This window comes from Prenolepis imparis, unplaced genomic scaffold (genome assembly GCF_030444845.1).
Source record: "Prenolepis imparis isolate NDT839.2.m4 unplaced genomic scaffold, iyPreImpa1.0 SCAF_5, whole genome shotgun sequence".
NCBI lineage: Eukaryota > Metazoa > Arthropoda > Insecta > Hymenoptera > Formicidae > Prenolepis > Prenolepis imparis.
In genome coordinates, this window is record NW_028141163.1 from 11,471,745 (window position 1) to 11,493,109 (window position 21,365).

At 36.3% G+C, this 21,365-nt stretch overlaps 3 protein-coding genes and 1 long non-coding RNA gene across 11 annotated transcripts in view; 3 read left to right on the forward strand and 1 right to left on the reverse strand.

The window, feature by feature from the left end:
- LOC145936773 (uncharacterized) overlaps positions 1–15,659 on the forward strand; it is a 33,642-nt gene extending 17,983 nt beyond the window's left edge. For 3 of the 6 annotated variants that reach the window (XM_083039308.1, XM_083039307.1, XM_083039309.1), the window contains 7 exons: positions 57–261; positions 939–1,128; positions 1,219–1,357; positions 1,825–2,104; positions 2,628–2,777; positions 6,819–14,331; positions 14,813–15,659. In XM_083039308.1, coding sequence (XP_082895434.1) covers positions 57–261; positions 939–1,128; positions 1,219–1,357; positions 1,825–2,104; positions 2,628–2,777; positions 6,819–14,317 — 8,463 coding nt within the window. In that variant the 3' untranslated portion in view covers positions 14,318–14,331; positions 14,813–15,659. The other 3 variants (XM_083039310.1, XM_083039313.1, XM_083039311.1) reach the window with 3 other exon arrangements.
- LOC145936778 (alkylglycerol monooxygenase) lies at positions 178–21,139 on the reverse strand. Of its 3 annotated transcripts, XM_083039330.1 has the most exons (10): positions 20,715–21,134; positions 19,789–19,907; positions 19,148–19,305; positions 18,943–19,046; positions 18,544–18,706; positions 18,300–18,451; positions 17,885–18,019; positions 17,599–17,706; positions 16,203–16,266; positions 178–265 (listed from the first exon to the last, which is right to left on the reverse strand). In XM_083039330.1, exons 1-10 carry the CDS (start codon positions 20,868–20,870, stop codon positions 246–248), a joined length of 1,179 nt encoding a protein of 392 aa, XP_082895456.1. In that variant the 5' UTR covers positions 20,871–21,134; the 3' UTR covers positions 178–245. The 3 variants fall into 3 exon arrangements, with proteins under 3 accessions (XP_082895456.1, XP_082895455.1, XP_082895454.1); XM_083039328.1 differs by lacking the exon at positions 178–265 and having other exon boundaries at positions 15,719–16,266; positions 20,715–21,139; XM_083039329.1 differs by lacking the exons at positions 178–265; positions 17,885–18,019 and having other exon boundaries at positions 15,718–16,266; positions 20,715–21,139.
- Positions 3,288–4,754, forward strand: LOC145936780 (uncharacterized). The gene is made up of 2 exons (XM_083039335.1): positions 3,288–3,402; positions 3,698–4,754. Exon 2 carries the CDS (start codon positions 3,784–3,786, stop codon positions 4,684–4,686), a length of 903 nt encoding a protein of 300 aa, XP_082895461.1. The 5' UTR covers positions 3,288–3,402; positions 3,698–3,783; the 3' UTR covers positions 4,687–4,754.
- On the forward strand, positions 16,269–17,749 carry LOC145936789 (uncharacterized). The gene is made up of 2 exons (XR_014425441.1): positions 16,269–16,881; positions 17,197–17,749. It is a non-coding gene; the product is annotated as an uncharacterized LOC145936789 (long non-coding RNA).
- Positions 21,140–21,365: the final 226 nt, after the last annotated feature.

The window sequence follows — 21,365 nt, forward strand, 5'->3', positions numbered from 1 at the left end:
AATTAGTTACGATCGCAAGAAGGAGGATAATAAAAATGTCAATCTTTATTTTTCAGGCGCACGTTATTCCAGCCGAACTCACAGCCAAATTACTCGGCAATTGCGTCGCCGTGTCGCCAGTGATCACGATCGAACCCAGAAGGCGAAAGTTTCACAAACCGATAACCCTTACGATTCCTGTGCCACAAGCCGCAAACAAAGGGATGATCAATCAGTATGGTGGAGAAACTCCTACGTTGCGCCTTTTATGCAGCATTGCAGGTATCTATAAATTTAAAATTTTAAACAAGTTAGCAAAGGAAATAGAAATATATCTTTTAAATTTAATATCTTTAATTTAAAAAAATTGAAGATTTAACTATATAATTCAAGTTATTGAACATTTTGCTACTCAACAAAATAGGAACGTGTATATTAAAAAATATAAAAGCTGAATAGCATAATATTTAATTATTCGAATCACACAGTTGAAACTTTAATTCAATTTTTTATGCAAAAACTTAAAGTCGACTGAAGTCATTTTTCGAACGAACGACTCATATTGTACATACTCATATGTATATATACTCAGAAATGTAGATTTATATATACATAGATATTATTATATGTCTATGGTTATATGTATAATACTTTAAACTCAACTAATATTTTTGACAGTTATCAGCTGATTTCTGTCAAAAAATATTAACGGGGAAAGTATGATAACATATTATTTACAACATATTACTATATTAATTTTTATAACATATTTTTAAATTTAATTAGCAAATTAATGCTTTAATCAGCTGATTTCTCTATCAAAAAATATTAATCGAGTTCAAACAAACTTTATATTATTTTTTTTTAAATATCATTCTTTTTAATATAAAATTAAAGAATGATGCGCGCGTAGCGCGCGCTTGTGTTGTTCTAATTAATAAAAATTTGTTAACTCTAAGGTGGAACTAACGAGTCGCAATGGGAAGACGTTACTGGTTCTACTCCATTAACTTTCATGAACGATAGAGTGTCATTCACCACTACCGTTTCAGCCAGGTTTTGGTTGATGGATTGCAGAAATATTGGCGCGGTGCCAAAAATGGCAACGGAATTGTATATGGAATCCTTACACGTGCCGTATATAACGAAGTAAACAACTTTTCGATTTCTAATATGATTCGCAATAGCAATCACTTAATTTTCAGTAAAATAAACAAATGCTTCTCTCTTTCTATACAGTTTCATAATTTATTCGAAGAGGATGGACGTGTTGGAAGCTACATTGAGGATATTATGCATGACAGATGGCAAGGAAGGCATGCACACTTTGGAAAGACAAGAGGAATTCACAGAAATCGTTAAGAGTCGTGACGTTGAGGTATCTTTATAATATAATACAGCAATTGTTAAATTATTTTGATTAAAATATAAAATTTGGGTAAAAGTCTTCGAATGATATAAATAAATTTATTGTACAGGAAAAATAATATATAATTTTTATTAAATTTAATTTATCATTAATTTAAATTTAAATTTATTATCAATTTATTATTAATTTTATTTTATTATAAAAAATATATATATTTATATAAATAATTTAATTATATTAATATAAATTTATATAATATATATAATATATAAATTTTTTAAAATTAAAATTAAAATTCTCTCTATTTAAATTGTATGGATTACATTTTTTTTATATTTTAGTATATTAATATATTATAATAATATATTTTTCTGTTTTTTTAAAATACTTTTTTTTTATTATAACATTACTGATTAAGAATCATAAATATCTATTGTATTGTCAATGTCATTATTCTTGTAATATTTATTTAATAGGCACTGGACGGAAAAGATCTTTATATCGAATTTAGTGGAAATTTAGTGCCAGTCACGAAATCCGGAGTGCAACTGAAATTCACGTTTAAGGCTTTCCGACAGAATCGATTGTCGTTCCATGTTAAAGTAAAGGATCCATTATTGGATCCGGTAGCGAGGATGTTATTCATGAGAGAACCAAAAGTCGCTAAAGGAGAACCACCTCAACAGCCTATTTGTGTGTTAAATATTGTTCTTCCCGAAACTATTGTTAAAGATGCGCTACAGAAGAAGCTAAAAGGTATATCCATTGAATATTCTTTCTAATGCAGAAGAAAAATATGCGAAACTTATCCGTAATCACTTATTTTTCCTAAAAATATATGACAAAATAATTTTGTAAATAATAATCCTAATAATTTGAATATAACCGCTTTAATTATTTATTTAGTTTATTCTAAGATCAAACAATTTGTAACAAATTAATAAATAACAAATTGTAGTTAAATTTATGATTACTTAAGTAATAATATTTTTAAAAATGTCAAATATATTTTATAATATTTATAATATTTTAATGTCTCTCTTCTATGTGTGTTTTTTTTATAAACTAATTACGAATTTTTGATAGGAAAGTCAAGAATTTTTTCTTGATAATAAAAAAGATTTATCGAAGAAAATTTCTTCTTTCCTTCCCCCTTCCCTCTCTTTCTTGCTCTATCTATCTATCTATCTGTAATCGAAAATAAGTAAGAGTATTTCTAAATGATACACTTGGTGCTTGATTGTTACTAATAATTTTGTTGTTGTTATTGTTGTTATAGGTTACGAAGATTCTAATATCATAAATCAAAAATTAGATTATTATAAATCAAAGTACAAAATGGAACAAATGGAGAAAACTGACAAGCCTAAAGAGACATCGCCATCAGAAAAGAAATTCATAACCGACACGTTACAAAAGGAACAAACAGGTATGATATCGAAATCGTAGGAAATAGGAAAAATAGAATACTTTCTTTCACAAAATATCTTTGCGAATGTCAAATATTCCGAGAAAATTGAATTATTTGAATTATATATAAATATCCTGTGTGACTTCAAAATCAGTTTCGCCTATAATGCAAGGTGCAAAAAGAGAACTTGCGTAATGAAACATTAATATGTCGTCAAGAAATGTTTTGTTACGACAAGATTATTTATATCGTTTATGTCCACCAAAAGGAATAAAGCTTTATCTTGAGAAAGATCTGGCGACGTAGGTCGTTCGTGTGCAAGATGGAAAAAAAAGAAAGAAAAAAAAATGTTTGACGAAGTCGGAGGAAGATAGTCGTCGAGTATCATTTCGTCTCGAGGCCTAAAAACGAAATGAAATTCGATTGTTATTCTACTTTCATTTAAGGGGAGAAAGGTAATCGGCTTACGGCTTAAGAGTTGGATGAGAGGTTTCCTTAATTTAATTATAAAACGTAACAGCATCATGCGCTCGAAAAATAGCCGGTGGCGGACTTCTTTAGTTCAATCCGTGTTGACGAAGGGAATGGTGCAAATTCCATATCTGTCTTTCTTTCAAGCATTCACATACGCAATTGTCAAAACGTGAGTCTTTACAGTTTTGACACTTGTTAATTATTCTTTTTCTTCGTCTTTTTCTCTTCATTTTTCTGATTAAAATTGACGAAAAATTATGAGCTAAATCTGCAACTTACAAAATTTTTATTTACGTATTTTTAAAATAGATCTTGACAATTTACGAACTCTTAATTTCTTTTTATATAATTTTCAGTTCTATTATTTGTCTTAAATGATTATAATTTAATTAAATAAAATTGATTTAGTTAATTAAAATTTTATTTTCCGTTGATGTTAATTTCTCCTTTCTTACAATTTTCAGTTTCAGGTATTTTTAAGTTCATTAGTAATTTGTACTTACGGTCGACACGTTCATAAAAAATCGTAATAAGAAATCGAGCAGACGAAATGGCGACGAAAGTCGAAGAGCACGATCGCGCTATAACGAAACAGGATAGTCAAGTGAACGAGAAAGGTTGTTCCTCTGGAACGAAGGTCAAACGTAAATCCAAATCCGCCAGAAGACGCTTGAACGCGATGATGAGCAACGCGTCGTTCCATTTCTCCGATACGGATTCCGAGGGCGAGTTGACGACGATCACCAACAAGATGGGCAAGCTTAGTTACGCGCAAACCTTACAAATGAACAGTCAACCTAGCCCGTTAATCTCTGTCACCGGTGCGGAGGACACCGAGACCTCCGAGGCGAAGGTCAGCGACAATCTCGACTACCTCATAGCTGACGGTGAGGCCAGATCACGATCGAGACGCGGCAGCTTCGCGGAGAATATCACCGACGTCGATGAGATCTGCAGCGACGAGAATGGCGATGAGAAAAACGATACTAAGAGTAACCTGAAGCTGATCAACAATGACTACGAAGGGGAGACGGATCTGGAGGACGTGGAGGGCGTGGATGAGGATATTCAACCGACCATCTACGTCGCCCTGAGATCGGACATCCTGAGCGAATTCGGTGGCGAGATGATCATCACCAAGGAGGGCAACGGACCTTTTTCCGTGGAGGTGCGAAATCGACTGTCCCGGGAACAGGTCTCCATTGACAAAGGGGACACTGACAATGTGCCGAATATGCCCAACACCGATAGCGAAGATATGGAAGCATCCGAAGACGAGGATAAGCTGGACGAGGCAGCAGCTTGCAATCACCTGTACGACAACATGTATGAGGATATTCTGACCGCATCTCAAACTGTCATGAGCAATAAAATGGAGAACACTCTATACGTGCCGGACGCTGCGGAAGAGGCTATCAACGACTGGCACACCGATGTTGAGGACATCGATTAAGCAGAATTGAATTACTGAGAAAAAAAAAAAAAAAACAGGTTTGAAAACATTACATGGATACAATCCTTGGGATCAAGGCCTCGAGCGATTTCCACGGTCTCTTTACGATTATATGTATATACATAGCAAGAACTAACATGCGGCTAATGGAATATCAAGATATCATCGTTAAAAATGATTAATGAAATATTGTCTAAGGAGCTACAGATCACAACTGTGATTGGATGAAGTCACTAAGGATGTCTAATAGGATTTGACACACTTACACAACTACTGCAAAGTTGCATAACATTATTTAAATGCGAAAAATCTTCTTTCCATTTAATAGGAAGATAAATATAATATATTGAAATCTTTCCCATCACAAAAAGAGTTTCTATAACATCCAAGAGCAGCTATTAAATGCTTTAGAAATAAAGAAAGTGTAATGAGCTAGGCGATACAAAGTTTGTAGATAAATTGCATTCAATATTGTGATGCTTTTCATATCGAAAAATCGATATATTGTTTTTAAATTATATTAGCATATTTTTAAATTAGTTTTACGTTAATATTTTTTTTTTATTTTCTTTATCCTTCTCATATCTTTCACATTTCTCATATCTTTCTTTTATGGAAGGAATAAAGAAACATTTTATTAACTTAATTGTTTAAAAATATTTAAAACCTTTTAAAAATAGAATATGTAACGAAAAGAAACATACTTTTTTTCATTAAGTGTGTTCTCGGAATAAATATGTATAAATATGTATATCGTGTAAAAATAACAAAAATATTATTTTCTGGGCAATTCCTATATGCGAATACCGTATGTAGTTTGTCGCAGATTCTTACGTTTTCCTTTTTGCACCGTGCCTAATTAAATTTTTGATGGGGCAAATGCAATAATTTATGCAAAGAGGTTTGAAAAATACGATAGAATTAACTTTTGGAAAAAAATATCAATTGCGTTTTAAAAGCGTTTTAACTTAAAAAGCGTTTGTTGTCCAAAGAAGTCCGTCTTATAACAATTATAAATATATCGAAAATAAATTATTCGTTTATTTATTATAAATAATCGAGTAACGATACGATGCGTTCGGCAGCGATTATCGACAAATTAATTTTTATGTTTTCGTTGTAAAACCGATAATAACGCAATATATGTGTACTTGTTATACTTGCAGACCGAACTGCCGTCCTCAACATTATCATAGACAACCGTATGGGATATTAATGCAAAAGAGTATGTCTCCGCAGTCTAGAAAAATTTTCCGATATAAACAAATACACACATACATAAATATAAATACATACATATATATCTATATACGTATAATTATAATTATAATTATATGATATAATATGTAAATACGTACATATATAGATAATTATGTCGATGTTTTCTTTTCTTTGCAATAGTATTATTTTTTTCTTTTGTTTAGAATCAAGTCGTTGTATGTGCAAGAATAATAGAAAAATTTATTCGTTAATAATTGGATATTATACATCTTTGGTTAGATATAATTAAACAAATTCGAATTATATCGTTCATATAATAAATCTAATATAATTTCTATTCTCTTATATCTCAAAAATATATACAATAAATATATAATAATAAAAATAATAGTCATTATACATGCGCGCGGTAATATTACATATTACATGTTACATCTAACATTGAAACTTGCAAAGCTGTACTTTACAATGAATTAAAGCCGTCGAATATAAAACAGAAAAAATTTATTTTTCGACATTATATAAATTATTGCTATTATATTGTACTTGTCTCAGTATGAAAGTATTATAAATAAAAAAAATTACATTTATGTCTGAAACTTCTCGAGACTTCTCGAGATTCCAGTTAATGGACTGATCCTGTTTTGAATTTTGCGGCTTCAATTTACGGCTCTAGTACATCTTGTACCTGCGACGACTGCGTATAAAAGAAAAGAAAAGAAAATGAGGAAAAATAAAATGAAAATGAAAAGGGGGTTTGCGATACGAAAGTTCTCGATCGCCAGATCTCGCTGTGAATGAATATAAAAAGGAACAATATATTGTAAAGATAGAGACACAAATGTATCCCAGCTATTATAAACGACATGCTTAATAAAAAGTAATGTGAGCATAATTCTTGGTTGTTCTAGATGCCGCTATCCACGAATTCCTTGCACAAAAAGCGGCTTGTCCCCTAGAATCCGTAGATGCTAGTTATCCCAATAAAGTAGGCGTCGGTCAATCGGAATCGGATCTATCGCCTGAGTTCGAGAAGCAAACGTACTCGGAGAAGCGCAAATTCTGGGAGGATATCTCGAGGAAGCGCGAAAGTTATCAGCGTTCCGAATCCGAGGTTTCCAGGGCCTCCCAGTTGACCATCAACGAGAGCGACAGCGAGTCATGCCTGCCGAACATCGTGTCCGAGGAGGGTGACGGGACCACGGAGGGTATGTCGGACGTCATGAGGTCGGAGACCATCGAGGACATCAATCTGCCGGACATCTCGGAGTGTTCGGTGGCGGAGAAGGCGCACTACTTCGAAGAGCAGATACAGAGGGAGATGAAGGAGGCGAAGGGAGGCGCACCGAGGTTGCAGCAGCAAGATTCTGCCAAGTCCGAGAAGGAGAGTTTGCCCTTCTTCATAGGCAAGTCGACCGACGATCAGAAGAGTCGCGGCGCGGAGAAGAGCATCGAGATCGAGGAGAAGCACGTGGCGGAATCGAGGGAGATTGAAAAAATTTTGAAGCTCGCTACGGAGGATATCAAGTGGAAGAAGGAGACGTGGAAAGAGCCGAAGGATATCGATAAAAGGGAGAAGGATAAGGATGAAGATAAAGACATACGTGAGGAAGTTCAGAAGATAGTAGCTCAGCCAGTGATGGAAATCTGCAAAGAGTTATTGAATAAGGAGAGAGAGCTCGCTGAGGAATCGGAATCGCTGAAATATGCGGAGAAAACCGAGAGAGAACACAAAGTGAAAGAAGATACTCAGCAGCTAATTGAAAAAAAAATTAAGGAAGAAATTACAAAGCCGATAAAAACGCTTCAGGAAGAAATTGCAGAAGAACCAAGACCAGAAACACCAGATACATTGCGCAGAGAGATCGTCAAAGAAAAGATGTCTGGAAGAAAAATAATAACGGAAGAGACAACAATCACCTACACAATGCAGAAAGACGGAACTCTGGTGCAGGAACAAGTCGTTAAATCAATACAAATCGAAGGCGCAAACGGCGAACCGGTTACGCAGATTCCGGAAGTTAGTGTGGAAACGAAGACGTTTGAAAAGAGTTTACCAGCTACAGATGACATTGAGAAATTACGAACGGACACTAAGATCGAAGAAAAAGAGGATACAAAATTCGAAGATAAATTATTGAAAGAAGAAACATCGGAAGTGTTGCAGAAAGTGGAAGAGATTATTGCCAAACAAGCAGCTGACATTAATCTCGAAAAGGAGATGAAATCCATCGTTGACACGGAGATCAAACAGATGAAAAAGGAGTCTCGCATTCCGATTTCCACGTCAATGGCTGAGAAGGATAAGAGTCAGAAAGAAACGAAGAGTAAAATATTATCGGACAAACCCGAGGAGAAATCGATAAAGAGTCCGATTCCGGAGAGAGAGAAGGACGTTGCTTCACCGTCCAGCAAGAAGAAGGAATTCGAATCTCGCATACCCAAACGCATCGTAGAAGGAACTGCGATGAAGGAGAAGGATGCGAGGAAGGATTTGCCAGGACGGAAAGACGGCGAGACTATCACAGTCACCGAGAAAACATCTAGCGAAGAGGTCACCTCGCGACACGAGGAACGCTCGACCACGAAGAGCAAGACGCAAACGTTCTCCAAGACCTTCACCGACGCGGAGGACGCATTCAAGATGTTCGAAGATTTAAGCGCCATGAAGGACAAGGATTTCGCTACGGTCACTTCGAAGGTCGATACCAAGGCTACGAGTAAAGTGGAGAAGAAGGAAGTGCTTTCGTCGGAGATCTCCAGCGGAGCGGATAAATTTATAACTCACGAAGAGAAAGAGAAAGTGGAAAGGAAGAAATCTTCAGAATCTAAGCTGACTAAGGAGTCACCGGCTGAAACGATAGAAGAGAAGAAGAGCAAAAGCGAGGAGGTGGATAAAAGTACAGTGCAAAAAATGTCGATGAACGTGATGGAAGGTAAGGAAGTGATAGATGCCAGCGCTTCCGAGTCCAGTGCGGAGAGTAAAAAGGAAGAATTGTTCAAATTATTAGAAGACAAAGAAGGGACTGCGACGGAGAAATCTGGAACTAGTAGGATCAGAGAAAGCGACGTAGACGTGGCTATTAGAATTAAAAAAGACGATACGAAGAAAGTGGAAGACATTAAGGAGTCACCTCGAGCTGCTAAAGACGAAAAAATAGGAAAGGTTGAAATGATTGCGCAAGGACAATCTTACAAAGAGAATTTAGAGAGTTTTAAAGTTGAGGAATTTGTTCCTAGCCAAAAGTACAAGACGGATTCGACTGAAGAAGATGAAAGAGATAAACAATCTCCGAGTAAAACAGTTCCAGAATCTTTAGAGAAAAGAGAGCAAATAATCGCTAAAGAAATGGAAGCGCGAAATATAGCGGAGGATCTGATACAATCGATTGAGAGCGAGATCGAGAGGAGATCGTCCACATCAGGATTAAAACCTCAGATGTTGAGTAAAGAATATCTCGATCAATTGATTTCCGAGAGCAGCGTTGCGGATCACGAGAAACTGGCCGATGATTTGACAAAAAAGTTTGAAAGTATAATGAAAAGATCTTTGGACGAACAATTGACAGAAAGCAAAACAGATTATCCAATTACGGAAGCAGTGCTGTCGAAGACGTATATACAAGAAGAATCATTTGAGAAAGGATCTACAAGAGACAGTATAAGCTTCAGCGAGGATATAACCAAAGACGAAGAATCATCGCATGACCGAGAAGAAAGCTTGCCGTCTTCGCAAACTAGACTTCAAGATAGAGACATCACTATGAGTCCCAGCAGTATATCCGAGCCGATTGATCTTGAAGAGACGATCGACGTTGACACTGGAGATCTTGAAGACTTATCTAAGCCTACGTCTAGTCCGCAATCTGAAAAGCTTCGTTCCGACAGATCGAGTGGTCATATTGAACCACTTCAGAAAGACGTGTATAGTGATACTACTCTCTCGAAAGATAAGATGGTGTCGGAAATCTCGGGCGCTAGAGTGTTAGAGATCCTGGAGCCGGGCGTAGACAATCGTCAGGATTCGGTCGACGTGCCGTCTTTGGAGCTGGATGAGCACAAGGTGTCCGAAGGAACTAGCAGAGACGTAGCGTCTTTGCACGAGAGCGCAGCGGTAGATTCCTTGGAGAAGATCGGCCAGGAGAGAGACGCGACCGTTAGTTCTAGCACGGTGTCCGAAGACGCTAATGTAGAAGATCCTCCGATTCACGAGCATGCGGCCATTTCGTCGAGAGAATACGACGCGGGAGACAGACGAAGAGCGGACAGTTTCGAGATCGAGAGTCCGCCGTTGGTCTCGCCGAGGACAAAGCTCGTGCACGACTTAGAGATCAAGCCTGTCAATTGGATGATCGGCGACGAAAAGATCGAGATATCGGAAACTTTGGAGCCCTCGCAGGTGTTTAATCAAGAACTGGAAGAATACGAGTCGTCCATACAACGTGCTCGCGCTTCCTCTCAGGACGAGTCCATGGATTTGGAGCAAGAATCCGTGACGAAATCTTCAGAGGATATCAGTGTGATCGAGTCTGTTAAAGAATCCGTTATCAGTAGCGATGTTAACGTAACGTCGACTGTCACGACCAAGGTCACAAAGTTCACCGTGGTCCCGGTGACCGAGCCGGTGATTGAGTCGGTGACCGAACCGGACTTCGACAGCGAACTGATAGAAGATAAATTAGATGTCACTTGTCAAGAGTTGGTCGATACCCTGCAACGAGAATACGACGCTAAGACGCCGACGGAGGAAGACGCAATCGGTCTACGTCAATCGATATCTCGCGAGAATTTTGACCTGGAAACGAGTATTACGGAAGCTGTCACGGAAGTGATGCCTATGAAAGAAGAAGAAACGAAAGACTTAACTGAGTATATATCTGCAAAAATTGTGGAGCTCAAACTTCAAGAGGCAGATTCAGAAGCTTCTCAACGAGACGTTTCTGCCGAGTCGAGAGACACTAGTGAAGTATCTACGCTAAAGAAAGAAATGGAAGATGCTGCACGGCTTGAAGCTGAAGAAACACGAAAACAACAGGATATTGAGTCTGCGGATACAAAAATAGAAGAGTCGGAAGTTAAAAGAGAAGAAATAAAAACAACCGTGGGAACTGAGAAAGATTCCAAGAAACAGGAAATATCGAAGTGTGCGAGAATTGACGACGTGCTGAAAGAATGGACGGAGACTTACCTGACGAAAATCAAACCTCCCAGCGAGGAATATAAACGACACATGGAGAAGACTACCGATAAGCACGATAAACCCAGCAAATCAACAGCACCTCCCTCCGATACTTGTGCCTTGAAAATTAAGAAAGACGATCTACAGAGCGTCGATCTGAGCGCGCGATACGCGATAACGGTGCTAGATCAAGCGGTAAAAAAAGAGATCGCCGAGGTAAAGGAGTCCTTGGAAGCGGCTAAGCAGGATTTGATAGAGGAGCTGAGTGAAAACAGCCAGACGGTGTTTCAGATCAAGGATTCGCCTTCAGAATTTCAGTTCAAACTCCAACCGGAATCAATTCCGAATGATTTACCATTTTTGTACAAACCACCGTCCATTGAACACGTTCCTGCGGAGATTGAACCGGAAGTCGAGACTGAAACTACTACGCAGAGCGAATTGCCGGTTATAAAAACTCGAGAACTCGAGGAGGAAGAAGCAAGAGACACTATCGATGACAAATCCATCGTTCAAACAGCCGCAATTGCCGAGGATAAATCAATCACTGTGATGAAAGCACCTGAAATCGATATCGAAAAGCACGAGGAGACCGTTCAATACGAACAAGAAGATGAAGACGAGGGACGTCCCAGTCCGCTTCCCATTAGTAGATCATCGGACATTAGTTCTGACATCGACAACAGAGATGATAGTTATTCCTTGGCGCCGCCTCAGCCGGCGCCCAGAAGACGTCACAAGCCGGCCAGATTATCGAAGAAAGTGAAAACTTCTGAGAGCGAGGCTGACATCGGTTCGAGCTCCGGCGAGAGCAGTAACTATCAATCCTGCGAGTACGAGAGCGGAAGTAGACCTAGTTCGTCCGACGTCGAGGCGATGCAATCTGCCATCGGTGGCGTGCAATCCGGAACCGCCTCGGAGTACGAGACTGCAATGATGTCGGTCGACCACGAAGGCTCCAAGACATTACCAACGTCGCAAGAATACCAGACCGCGGCGAGTTCATTGAGCTCTCGCGAGTCCATGAAGTCCTTAAATTCCCTTAGCTCGGGTCATCTCGGCAGTATCGACAGCACCAGCGAGCTGTCGGAGACGCTGGTACCATCCGAGGAAGCGGACGACGACGTGGATGAGATAGACGAGAACCTGGAGAGCGCTTTGGATGCGGATCAAGAACTGCCCGAGGCATCAGACTCTTCAGGTAGCGAGGAAATACCGATGGACGAGACTGTGGACAAGATCGACAGTCATATACCCTGTCGCATGAAGCGCTCGTCCGAGATGATTTTTCAACAAATCATGGACGATAACGTCAGTCTGGAAGCGGAATCTATGGACGAGGTATTGGGAGATCAGGCTAAAGTCGCGGATTCGGCTATATCCTTTGTGGAAGTGCCCGCAGTTTCTGAGTCGGTGTACGAGAACGGGATTCAGACGCAAGTAATCTCGACGCAAGTCACCAGGCCCAGTGATAGCGAAGAGCACGAGGAAGATTTAGAGGCGGAAATAGAAGACGTGGAGACGACGGACGTGGAAAGTCTGGAACAAAGATCAAACTTGGATATTGCCGAGGACGAAGGTCTCGAACCGGCATTACAGACAACATCCGTCCACTCGATGCTGCAGCAGGCCAGCATGTCTCTATCTTCGGCATCGGGAATGTCCTTCGACACGGTGATAGAAAAGGACAGATCCGAGCGTCAGTCCCCCGACAGCGATTCGTTCGAGCTCGTAGACAAGCCCGATATCATCGACGACTTCGTGGTGATCGAGGAGGTCGGACGGGAGGCAGAGGAATTCGATTCCGAGGGCAAGAGCATTCGTATTAGCTCGATTCCTCAGACTACCAGTAAGCAATACGACCGCGATCTGGAAAATCTGATCGCGAAGAAGCAGGAGGGGCAAGTGTCGACGAGCCAGACCTCCAAGAACAACGATCTGTTCGAGTTCGAAACCGAGGAGAGTCCGCCGCAGGCGTCGAACGACGATCAGTCCCAGTCTTACTCCGACGACGAGCAATACGAGGGCAAGAAGTGGGTAGAGATGCAGTTCCAGGCGGACGCGCGGGTCTACGACATCGAGTACGATCGCGGACCGCTCGAGGACATCAAGGAGGAAGAGGTCACCGATTTCGAGGCCGGCAGTAGCAGATTAGGCAGCTTAGGCAGTCACAAAGAGTCTATAGGCAGCGTGGGAAGTATGCGCGGCAGTTTCGGCAGCACCCCGGATTACGACGTCCTCGGGAAGAAGTACATCAACAAGTCCGCGGATCACGACACCGCGTCCTTGACCTCGCTGCAGGAGTTCGAGCACCTGGAGAGCACGGTGACGGCCGAGAACTCGCGAAAATTGGTTCAGTGCGGTTCGCAGGATTCCGTTAACAACGGCAGTCTACCAAAGAAATACGTGACACGCTCGGGCCACGGCGACGACATCTCGTTGTCCTCGTTAAAGGACTTCGAGGGTCTGGAGAAAGCCTGCCGGGAGGCTCATGTGATGGAACTGCGAGCCCGCGAGGAGGAGGAACTACTGGAGCACGAGAGTCCGGAGAACAAGTACAAAATGGAAAATCTGCCGCGTTCGAGGACGGACACCAGCGCGACCGGTTCGTTCAACCCCAGCACTTCCGGATCGGACGATTACGAGAAGAGGATAAAGGAGATCGACGAGATAATAAGGCTCGCGCAGTCCAACGTGGAGAAGCTCGATCGGCAGGACGACACCACGGAGGACATCTCGCAGATCGAGGGCACCGACGCCGAGAGACTCGGAACGACGATTCAACCGATTCCGGAGACACTTCCGGAAGAGACGCAGGAATCCGGCGAGGCTCGCGCGGTCCAGAGAGAGAGCAATATCATGGAGACCAGTACGGATTCCTTGGAATTGGAGGAGAACGCGGAGAAGAAGTACCATCCGTTGTGCCGAAGCTCCGATTCCCTCGAGATGAAGACGACTCTGGATTATCCGTCTCTGAGCTCGGACTCGTTGAACAACGTGAAGGACGCGAAGGAGACGCCATCGGACGCCGGACAATTCGCCGGCAGCGCGAGACGCATCTCTTCGGACTCTCTCGAAATGCCTTTGATGGAACAGCAGGACGTCGGAGAGAGAAGCAGCGACAGCAATGGCCATCGTGGTGAAGAAGAATCAGCGATCAGACAAGCATCTTCGACGGAGACCGACACGAGAAATGGCAAAACGAAAACGTCACCAAGTAGCGGTACATAGGATAATTTTCGTAGGTAAGATAAAAATTAATAAAATTCAACATTACGTCATTTTACAGTGTCTAGTATAAAAGAAATTCCTACATTATACACATTGATTGATTCTTTTTACTTTGACAAAAGAATTGTGGAAATTTATTTGGTGGTTCAAAAAAGATTACTTCAAACGTCTTTAAAATATTTTATTACAAAGAATAAAACAAGAAGACTTCTTCGAAAACTAATGTAATGTATTAAAGAAGATATAGAACTGTCAGAATTCGAAAGAGATTCTTACAAAGTCAAAGTCAAAGTCAAAATCAAGGTCATTGGAATTGAGTTCATTTTTGTAAAATTTTACCAAAAAATTTTGTCGACATTAATCTTACCCTTGAAAATGACCCACTATTACTATTAATAATTAATAAGTTGTAATATACAACAATATTTAAAAAAACCAATTTCTAGATTGTTTTGTTATTAATAAATCAATTATATTTTATTTGGCATTTCATAGATAGCGGACCATCATCAGGAAGAATTTTTGCCACGACTTCATAAAAAATATATTATATCGAATAACTCGAGAAGCTTTACATGTAAAACACGATATTAAATATTGTATAATGTACTAAAGAACTTGTGCATTGTGGATATACGAGAATGTCATTATACATTTGTCTTTGTTTTACGCGATGTCTTCTAAAAACAATTTATATTATGCTTAAATTATAAAAGATATAGTTGCTATTCTTCAAGATATAATATTGTTGCGCGGGATAAGAATGCGAAGTGGAAAGTGGCTTGCTTGTTTTTCATTATTAAATTTTGAACGGACGTTTGTTATGAACGATTCTTGCTGTTTATAAAAAAAAGAAAGAAATACGAACTATCTCTTGCTTAACTATTTTCGAAATCTTTACTGTGCAGAATTTTGAGTTGCATTTATTGAACGTACATATATATTTTGAAGTGCTACTTATTACATGTTCTACCTGTATTATAACGCGTACATGACACTGTACTATTGTAGTGTGTTTTATAACGTGTTTTTGATTACGAGATGTCTTTGTGGATGCGCGCTTTTTCGTAAAATTTTATAATATATTATATTTGATGGAATCCCTTTGTAATGATTTCAAACGATGACATTTGCGAAATTCAAAAATACAATAATAATGCTAGCTGTAGCGCATGTTTACACAAAGGGGAGAACAGATACATATATTATATCTAAAATAGAAAATTTTATATACGAATATAATATTTAGGACACACTCATACACAACATTTATGGAAGGCAGCAAAGGATATATATACATTTCTCTTTGAATGATTCAATAATAATTGTTTTTTATAAGTTATTGTATCTGTTTTTTTTTATTATTATATAAACGCAGAATTACAATGTTATCAATTATGTTTACACATGCATTGTATATTATTACGAGTTAATAATGTCATTTGAAAAAAAAGATTGTTTCCTTAACGATGAAAATATACATCTGTGCATTATCTGAAATCTATGAAGATAAACATTTATTTATCTATAAAGTTTTATTCATAGGTTCACATAATTTCGATGCAAAAAGCAAACGTTTGCTGTGTCGAAAATATTTTTATATATACAACGTTTTAGTACTACATCATGCAAATTTTCAACATTTTCTCCTTTTAATCTTCGACAACACGAACGCGACCATAAATAAGAGTATATACAAATACGTAAATTTGATATAGGAAATAAGGTATCCAAATGAGGAACAGCTGAAACGTGTATACGTAATACATCAAATAATCGATTAAATTATCTGAATTTCTTTTGTGTGCGAAATACACATAAGTCACGCAGCGTGCAAATTCAATACTACCAGGATACATAAATGCACGCTTATCAAATAACAAACCGATGCTGATGAGAATGACTAAGTTATTTGCCAATACATATTTTATCCAAGGATCGTTTAAATTCTGAAAAATAAAAAATAAACCATAAATTAGTATGAATGGATTTATAAGTTTATGAAAGTACTTTTTTACTTTCAACTATATTTGCATTTAAATCACGATATTTCAAATTATATATATATATATATATATAAGATATATGTTTAATTAAAAATAAGTTTATGAAAATTTTAATGCGTGTCAAATCCAATATATTATTAAAATTATTTTAAATAATACCGATTGTTATCATATTGACTTAAAAAGAATACATAGTTAAATTATCGCAGAATAGCATGCTGCTAATCAAATTATCCTTCAATGACACAAAACAGCTGATCTAAATAAATCAAAATGCAAAGACGTCTCGCGCGAGACTGACCGCAAGTCTCTGAGCAGCGGTATCGCCAAACGCAGCCTACACGTCCGCCACGCTGCGCGTCTCGCGCGAGACTGACGGACTGACGGTCAGTCTCGCAATCGCAATGTCTCGAGAATCAGTTTCGCGCGAGACGCGCAGCGTGGTGGACGTATGGGTTGCGCTTGGCGATACCGCTGCTCAGAGTCTTGTGGTCAGTCTCGCGCAAGAGGTGCAGCGTGATGGATATGTACAAACGCGCGAAGCTAATAGAAGCGCAGGTATTTTGATCGAAAGATTCTTGCAGAAAATTCTATTAATTTTGTTCTCTGTTAAAGATTAACACAATAAATTTTTATGCATTGCATAATTAATTCACATATTTTCATGCATGTATTTGCAATCAACGCATAAAAAAATATATTAATTAATTATTAATTAATTATAAAATGCAATAAAAATTTAGTATTTATATCTTGAACGGAAAGTGCGAATAAAAAAATAGAATTTTCTACAAGAATCTTTTGATAATCGAGATAATCACAACATCGAGACTAATTACGATTATATTGACGAAAGGATTTGTTAATTTTTAGGACGATAGGATTTATTTATTTCTTGATAGAAATTAGTTACTTTAAACTCGGTTAATATTTTTGACAGTTAGCCAGCTGATAATCTCGATGCTACGAATATAACGCACAACGCGAATTGACACAGTCAATTAGCATTGCGGAAAAGATGCAACATTACTTCGAAACTTTCAAGAATCGACTTAAAACATGCCTTTTTTTTATAAAGGGATTATGCATATTAAATTCGAATACACATTATTTATCCGTTTAAATTAATATGCTTCTGATAATGAGTAAGAACTTTCAATATTACCAGTTAATTTGACAATTGATTTCAAGATTTATAATTAAAAGTGCGATATATCGCTCAGAAATTCTTTGTTGTATCTAAAATTTAACAGCAAATTAAATCAAAAAACTCACCTCGTAATATAGATAAAAATGATTAAGAAAAATCGTCAAAAATTGCACTGTTATGTATAATTTTTGCCATTTTAATATTTGAGGATCGTAGACGGCTCTAGGCTCCACCTAAAAAATATAAGATAAGGGAGCAGTATCTTTTATATTGAAATTTTTGTTGAATTAAATTCTATTGATTATTAAGCATCGTTAAAACATGCGACGTACTTTAATTTTATTTCATATCTCTTAACTATCTTTTTACACATACATACACATATTATCTCACACACATATTATCTCTTACTTTTATTTTAAATTCATCTAAACCTAAACGCGGTACACCTGGAAACCAGCTAGGACCTTTCCAAAAGACAGCAAGTTTGTCGGCCCAGGTAACCATACTTATACTTTTTTTAATTAAATCCTTCAAATAGAACATCTACGGTATTTCAAGAAAAAGAGTAATTATGAATAATAATTAATTTTTCAATTAAAATTTCATGAATATATTTTTATTATTATTTTCTCTTTTAGATAATTCTTAATTTTGTTCTTTTAGTTATTAACAAATTGCAATAATCTCGATAAATATCTAAAAATGCGTGTTAAAATTGTAAATTTCATTTTGTACTGCATACATAAAAAAAATAATTTTCTTTAAAATATTATCTATTGGGTACAATTGGTTATACATGTAAAAGCTTGTCAAAAACTTCTACCTGAAGATAGAGTGAATTGAATGATTCTGCATTAACCACCAAGCCATAAATTATTTTTTCTTTACGCTCTTCCTCTTGAAACGTACCAAACAATCGATCCCATATTATAAGCACACCACCATAATTCTTATCCAAACAGTAAAGATTGCAGCCTATAGATGCAACAATAATATGCATGTTTTCATGAGATAATTTACGCAAAAAACCATGGTTGCTAATAAGTACTTAAGTATCTATAATTTACCGTGATGAACGCGATGATGCTTAGGTGTATTAAGAATTAACTCGAGTGGTCCAAGGTTATCAATAAGTGTCGTATGAATCCACAATTGATATATCAAGTTGAATTGATTGTGTACTATAAAATGCGACGGAGATATAAAGAGGGCCAGAGGTAAGTAGACTGCCTGCAAAAAATATTTTAATTATATTTATTTTAATTTATTTTATTATTTATATTGATATTTCTTTTATTAAAAAAATTTATAATAATTAATTAATTAAATTAATTTAATGGATAAAAAATCTTATTTTTAATAGATATTGACTAGTCTTATAGCAATCATTAAAAGAAATTTTTCATTTCTTTTCATAATTGAAGTTTGAACTCAATAAAAAAAATTTTCAAAGTTTTGATACTAACAAAATTACACCAATGTTGCAGAATGGATTGTCGCAGACCCACCGCGAGATTAAACTCCTCGCTGCTGTGATGCACCTGATGGTGAGCCCACAAAAAATGGACTTCTGCAAAGATAAATAAACACATTAATACATTATAAATTGTCAAAGAGGAAAAATAATATATACAGAGACACATCAACGATGGCTAATGCTAAGAATTTAACCATGATTACTGCGATGAGCCCAATAGTAACAAAAGTCCACGGCAATGAAGGAAATATACCATGTCCATGGTGAATCCCAGACTAGCAGATTCCATCCTTTGCCAAATCTCTCATGAATGGCGATGTATGCATAGTACTCGGCACCACGTGAAAAGATTCTACAAATAGTCAACAAATGCAATTTTTCAAAATTTATCAAACAAAATTTTGTATATTATATTTGTTTTATAATATTTTTATTATTATCTATTATCTTTATGTCTATTTTTTATTTGTTACATTACATCTGCTTAAAATTTAGAATAATTTTCTTCTTTTTTAAAAAATATACTTATAAAATGGATAAAATGATATGTATAATCCATAAAATAATAATGTTATTAATTAAATGACACTTTTCTTATTAAAAAAATTAAATATTGTGATAATTATTTTTGTCAGTTTCTAATAATAATAATAATTACTAGAAGTTGACTCTTATTTTGAAAACGCAATTACGAAAAAAATCATTTAATAAGATATTAAAGAATTTATTTGTCTTGAGTATATTTTTTTTACAATAAAGATATATTATTTATAATTAATATATCTTTTTATATATTTTTCTACATATATAATAAAGGGAAAAAATCGTTACTTACCGAACAGTTTCGTGGAACATCCAGTGAGATAATGATGTAATTTGATCATTCAAACGAAATCCTTTTTCCCTCAATATTATTTGCTCAAAAATTAACAGAAAAAAAAACGGCACCCATATCTATAAATATATGAAAAGTGTTTACGAAAAATCTTTCTCTCTCAAACTTAACGCGTCGTTTTATGTACCAGTTCTACTCTCGAAGGAGGTCTCGACAAAAATAGCGCACATGCTAACAATTCAAGCAACTCGTCACGTAAAGTAATAGCCAGCTGCGCATTTACATTAACGGATTTCCCCGATGCATTTGACACGGTTTATGCTACTTTTGTATAAATAATTAATGCTACTTTTGTAAAAACATTGAATAAATATTTTATAAAATTATTCAAAGTTGAAACTGTTCCTGAAATCTTTCGTTTCTCTAGTGTAAATTGTCTAGTTTATTTGTCAAACATCAATATGTGTCATATATATAAATATAACTCAGTGAAAAATAATCAGTTAAAAAGACGTCGAATCACAATGACTTTTCAATTAAAGAGATCGATTGATGTAAACATCTAAAATTTGGTCGATTAGACGTTTTTGTGTCCTTTAAATTCAACCTTTTAAGATGTTTATGAAAACGTCTATTAACCATTTATAAGATGTTTAAAAAACGTTTAAAAGACGTCTATTAGTACACTTATTTTAGACGTTTATTTCGATAAGATAGAATATAAAAATTTTAAGTACACTTGGCAACGGAAGAATGCCTTAACAAATGAATTATGCAAATTACAACATCATGCAACATGAAAAAATGGAAATGCGATTTAATTCAATAAAAAGAAATACTTTTTTAAATTTCAATGGGCTAAGAAAAAAATTTGCGAGTATAAAAATTATTTTTTATTTTTATTTCTCTTATATTGATAACGTTACCTGTTGGTGATAGTCCGGTACTTCATGTGGGAATTCGAAGGTTGTCTCCTTAGGGTTGACAAAATACCAGAGTTTTCCGACATGTTTTGAAAAAGATTTAACGGTCTCAGCGAGCAAACTTAATATTACGCTCATGTCAGATTTGCAAATATACATAAATCATAAATCGATAAAAAAAAATATCTTAATGATTTTTCAGAAGCACACGTTAGGTAAAAAGCAAACGTTTCAGACAATAGACGGCGCCGGTTTAATCGCGCGTGTCATGCTCGTGTTGTTTATATACTAAGTCCACTAGACAAGCACACACACAAATAGATTGTATACTTAAAACCAATATATGTATGTATATATTATAAACTCGCAAGTTTAAAATTCTTTAACAACATATCCAAATAGAATTAACTACTCAATTTTTCTTTATGATTTAATACGATGCGAATTAAAGCTATATATAAAAATATATATATCTGAAAAAAGGTGGAAAGCGTACTAGTATATTTTAAAATTATAAATTAAAAAACTCTAAAAAAAAGTTTTTTAAATTAAATTTTAAACAGTTATCTCTGCAGACTTTGACTTTAATTTAAAACTGTTTCTATATATATAAAACATTAGATTATTTTTAAAAAGTCTTAAATATATAAAATT

Bases quoted from the DNA above. Each gene is read 5' to 3' on its own strand.
- LOC145936778 (XM_083039328.1), bottom strand. From the start codon at position 20,870: ATGTATATTTGCAAATCTGACATGAGCGTAATATTAAGTTTGCTCGCT. The intron at 19,306-19,788 runs GTAAGTAACGAT...GACTATTTGTAG, and splicing joins ATGTTCCACGAAACTGTTCG to AATCTTTTCACGTGGTGCCG. The intron at 18,707-18,942 runs GTTAGTATCAAA...TATTTTTTGCAG, and splicing joins TGCAACATTGGTGTAATTTT to GCAGTCTACTTACCTCTGGC.
- LOC145936780 (XM_083039335.1), top strand. From the start codon at position 3,784: ATGGCGACGAAAGTCGAAGAGCACGATCGCGCTATAACGAAACAGGAT.